The 5,107-nt window shown below is 32.5% G+C and overlaps 1 protein-coding gene across 2 annotated transcripts; it reads left to right on the forward strand.

The window, feature by feature from the left end:
- Window positions 1-731: 731 nt before the first annotated feature.
- Window positions 732-4,647, forward strand: LOC106116582 (apyrase). 2 transcript variants are annotated; one of them, XM_013310460.1, is made up of 11 exons: window positions 732-875; window positions 1,166-1,388; window positions 1,646-1,843; window positions 1,913-2,043; window positions 2,194-2,341; window positions 2,526-2,652; window positions 2,720-2,874; window positions 2,944-3,034; window positions 3,246-3,392; window positions 3,879-4,045; window positions 4,398-4,647. In XM_013310460.1, exons 1-11 carry the CDS (start codon window positions 778-780, stop codon window positions 4,533-4,535), a joined length of 1,623 nt encoding a protein of 540 aa, XP_013165914.1. In that variant the 5' UTR covers window positions 732-777; the 3' UTR covers window positions 4,536-4,647. The 2 variants fall into 2 exon arrangements, with proteins under 2 accessions (XP_013165914.1, XP_013165913.1); XM_013310459.1 differs by lacking the exon at window positions 3,879-4,045 and adding an exon at window positions 3,540-3,706 and having other exon boundaries at window positions 4,398-4,645.
- Window positions 4,648-5,107: the final 460 nt, after the last annotated feature.

The following is a 5,107-nucleotide window of genomic DNA, read 5'->3' on the forward strand; positions in this document are numbered from 1 at the left end:
GTTTAAAAATTTAATCGAGTTCGAAAGTGGGATAAGCAACTTTTATAAATATTTTATAACGTTGTTGCAAAATGACAATAACGACCGCCGATTTAAATTCAGTCGCGCTACAAACTTTCTAATGACCTACAGGACCTGAATAATAAATAAGCCTTCATAACTAAAACCTTCTCAATTTAACGCGTCAACAAACTTAATATATAACCAACAAATTCAGTCAAAGTAGAACATCACATCAAGCGCAAACCCATAAATTAAATCTATCAAGGGTCACCAGCGTATTTACAATATTTTATGACAACTTATTCATCATCATCATCATATACGTCCCCACTGAGGGGCTCTCACTAGTCAGCATCGCTGGCCAAGTGTCGATTGATAAACTTCACACATATCTTTGAATTTCTACACAGATATATGCAGGTTGGATCATGATGTTTTCCGTCATCGTCGGATAAATGTAACACGGACACATGTAAATATAAAATCGAAAACACATTGGTACACGGCGGGATTCGAACTCAAGACCTGCAGATTACAAATCAAGTGTTTTGCCCTGAGCCACCGACGCTCTTTAACCGATAACTTATTGATATTAGTAAAACTTGCGATTTGGATTATAGAGGGATTATTTTTATCTTAGTTAATATAGATAAATTGTATTACAATACAGATCTGGCTTGAAATGTTAGGTTATCTTATCAAATACATTGCATTATATCGAGTTCAATATAAACTGTGTACTACATAACACGCATTGCAAATGTGTTAGTAAAAATGTCTAAAATATTTTTAATTTTTTGTATTTTCAGTGAAGTGTACACTCAAAATGAGTACCCTTTAAATATTTTACATTACAATGATTTTCATGCTAGGTAAGTATTTCAAATGTACCATAGAATAGGTTATTTTTTTGTACAAATGCAACAGAATCTCGTAGTGTAATTTTAACATGTGATATATTTTATAAAATTCCGATAGATTATTACACATACGGAACTTTACTGCGTTCTTAATTTAACGTAGATAGATGCAAAATAGTGTGTGAAAGAGGATAAAAAAATGTAAGTGAATTTAGACATCTCTGCATATCAAAGTCAAGATGATGAGGGATCTTAAAGGTGGCATATCTAATATTAATGTAATGAATATTTGTTACCCATAGGTTTGTAGAAACGAGTCCATCTGGAGGAGTTTGTAATCCAACAGTAGCACCATGCATTGGAGGCTTTGCTCGCTTAGCAACTGTTGTAAGAGAGGCAATGATAAGGGAACCAAACTCCTTGCTTCTTAACGGAGGTGATAGCTTCCAGGGAACGATTTGGTATAACTTATTAAGATGGAATGTCACCCAAGATTTTATGAATATGTTACCACATGATGCTCATGTAAGTAATGCGATAAATATTTACGCTGATAAAATCTGTACAATAATTCAATTAATTTTAGATTATCAGATCGGTATCTTCGGTACTATCATTCTGTGTACTCCTTAACACTGAACCTTGATGAATAATATCGATAACGTTGGATACAAAGACATTTTATTTATGATTTGGTGTTTCAGGGAAACCCAAAATTAGGGATAACAGAAAACCTGTCTCAATGTTTTCTTCTCACAATTGTTATTTATTGAACCTTACAGGTTTTAGGAAATCATGAATTCGACAACGGCATTGACGGTGTAGTGCCCTATTTAGAGCATTTAGATTCAAAAGTGGTAACAGCAAATATAATTGATGATTTAGAGCCCTCTATACAAGGCTTGTATCATCCTAGTATAGTTGTAGAACGAGACGGACGAAGGATAGGAATAATTGGTGTTATTATTTCTACAACCAATGTAAGTAAATAATTGTTAATTTACATTTATTGCGTTCAATTGTGGTGTCATGTTTCAACTTTCTTTAAGGAACTGGCGTCTACTGGACAATTGCAATTTACAGATGAAGTGGAAGCTGTAAAAGCAGAAGCAGAGAAGTTACATCGTGATGGAGTTAACATTATAATAGTCTTATCACATTGTGGACTTGATATTGACAGGTAACACATTGAAATATCTAACCTTACTCATTCTTTTGAATATTTGGTTTTAATGGAAATTTAGGACTAATCCCTTGGTCTGATAATTTACAAGGTAACTGAATGTGTTTTTGTTTGCCGTCCGTAATTATTTTTTATTAAAATTTATAGAGACATAGCACTTCATGGCGGACCACATATAGATATAGTAGTAGGTGGTCATAGCCACACTTTGCTATATAATGGCGTGCCACCAGAAAGTTCCGGATTTGTGGCCCAAGAACCATATCCTGTGGTAGTTGAACAACAGACAAGAAAGGTAAGGTTTAAACGTTCACATGGACACAATAAATCAAACAGATAAAGAAATATGAGCTATACTTATTCTCAAGTATTGAAAGGGTTGTTGTAGCTCGAGTCTTTAGATATTGGAAAGAAAACACGGTGCGGAACTTTAAAAAAAAATTGAAATAAATAAATGTTTAAACAAATTACGCTTTTAGGTTTTAATTGTCCAAGCTGCAGCACATACACAATATTTAGGAGAAATTAAGTTATTTTTCGATGACGATGGAAATTTATTGAGATGGGAAGGTAATCCCCATTTTATTGGAAACGAAATAGATCAAGGTAAATGTTCTAAAACTTAATTTAAAAGAGTTTCTTCAAAATTCAAAATAAAACAATTTGGTTGCAGCTCCTGATGTATTGGCAAAGATAAACACATACCTACCCGATATAACACAGAGAGCTACTAAACAGATAGGAACTTCTATGGTCCATATGTCTTCTAGATGTGCCTGCTCCGAATGTAATTTAGGAAGTTTTATATGTGACGCATTTATGGATGCGGTAAGTGTGATGTTATCTGTTCATTGAGCTATTAATAAATTAGTCGTTCAATATTTTTCTTTTTACAAGGTTCTAGACAAAGCAGAAGGAAATAATTGGCATTATGCCGATTTTTGTATAATTAACCAAGGCGGTATACGAGTAGATATGGAACCTGGATGTGAGTATCTAGATGACTTTATAAAACCACAATAATACATATATAGTACATATATTTAAACCCTAAAATGTTTTTTTGGCTCAAGTTGTAATCGCGTTTATTTTTTAAAGTTTATTATTATTTTTAGTATAACTTTTTTTAGTATACATAACAACACATGTATTTCAAAACATCCTGTACGCAGTGGGAAGTAAATCTAGTTTATTTTCAGTGATAACATTTGAGACGGTGCTATTATCGACGCCATTTGAGAACAACGTAGAGGTGTTCGATCTTAGAGGCGACCATATAATGGAAATGTTAGAATTTTCTGTAGCTAATGTACCTTATCCTGGTGCAAGAATGTTACAAGTATCTGGTAAGTAACTTTTCGGATGTGAAATTCAACAAATAAAGAAATAAAAAAAATGTAATAAACTGTACCACTACGATGGATGTGAGATATTAGCCATATTTTTGAGGATCCTATTGAATCCTTCTTTTAATACTCAATGTTATATATCAGGTATTCAAGCTACATTCAATGGTTCACGGCCTGTTAACGAGAGGGTATTAGACGTAAATGTTCGTTGTATAGATTGCGATGTGCCTCGATACAAACGATTAGAACTTGATAGATACTATAAAGTCGTATCCCAAAGCTTTATTGGCACTGGAGGTGATGGATTCTCAGTGAGTTTAAATCAATTATTTATTATAATTTATTGGAGCTACATGTACAAAAATTTAGTTAGGGAACTTATTATTATCCATCACCCTATGTAATTAATAATTACCATACATTGTCACGGTTACGATAAACAATAAGATTTCCTCTACTTTTCTTAGATGATATTCTTTCCAGGTATCCAAACAGTTTTTGATGGTTCAAGGCCACTTGGTTCTCGTGTTGTTAACGTGACTGTGAGATGCAAAGATTGTTCTGTTCCTCGATATGTACCCTTGATAAAAGATAAATATTATAAAGTTGTGTCCCAAAATTTTATTGGTAATGGAGGTGGGGGCTTTAATGTGAGTTATGTTTTCGTTATTGTTATTGAGAGTTTAATCGTAAACATCATTGCTCTTTTATAGACCTTGTTCTGATTTTCCGCTTTTATGATACTTTACTGGAATTTTTGATATCAAGCTTTAACGAGAGATAAAGTGTGATAATTTGTAAATTGTTTCGAATTACAATATTCTCGAAACTAGTTATGAAGGAATTTGTAGAAACCATAACACAATATAACATTTATTTATGTCATCAAAGTTATTTTTTTTTATTTTACATAAAATAAAGTACATGTAGCTGCCAATAACATTTTACTGTTAATTTTATTAAGAAAATAATAATTTATAATTGGAATCATGTTTGTTATAGATGATTTCGGAAAATAGAAGAAACGTGGAAGTTGTTGGTGTGGATTACGATGTACTAATGCGGTATATTGAGAAAGTCAGTCCAGTCTTCATAGATGTGGATAGACGGATACAAATTGAACAACCATGTGTAGTTTAAGATTAATAAATTAAAAAAAAAAAACAAAAAGTTTATTCCTCTGTAAATTTAATGTGAATAAAACTGGCACATTAAAAAGACATTTGAAGGAAGTTTAAGAATAAAAATTCTCAACTAAAACAAAAAATAGTTTTTCATTTTTTTGTTTTTTATTCTGAATGATAAAACAAAGTAGTTAAAGTACTTCAAATGGATCGTGACCTGTATTTACAAATACGTATTTTCATAATCAAGAAAAGAAATTAAGCATTCAAATTCAATTCAAGAATTAAAAAAATTTGAACAAATTAATTAAAACAAGGATTTCCTTAATTTGTTTTACTTAGGTATCTATAGGTAGAGCGTCGGTGGCTCAGGGGCCTAGCACTTGACTTGCAATCTGTAGGTCCTGGATTCGAATCCCGCCACGTACCAGTGTGTTTTTCGATTTACATATGTACATTTATCCGACGTTCTTACTGTGAAGGAAAACATCGTGATACAACCTGCACATATCTGAGAAGAAATTTAAAGATATGTGTTAAGTCAACTAACCCGCACTGGGCCAGCGTGGTTGTCTATGTCCTAGTCAC

This window comes from Papilio xuthus, unplaced genomic scaffold (genome assembly GCF_000836235.2).
Source record: "Papilio xuthus unplaced genomic scaffold, Pxut_1.1 DF827714.1, whole genome shotgun sequence".
NCBI classification, from domain to species: domain Eukaryota; kingdom Metazoa; phylum Arthropoda; class Insecta; order Lepidoptera; family Papilionidae; genus Papilio; species Papilio xuthus.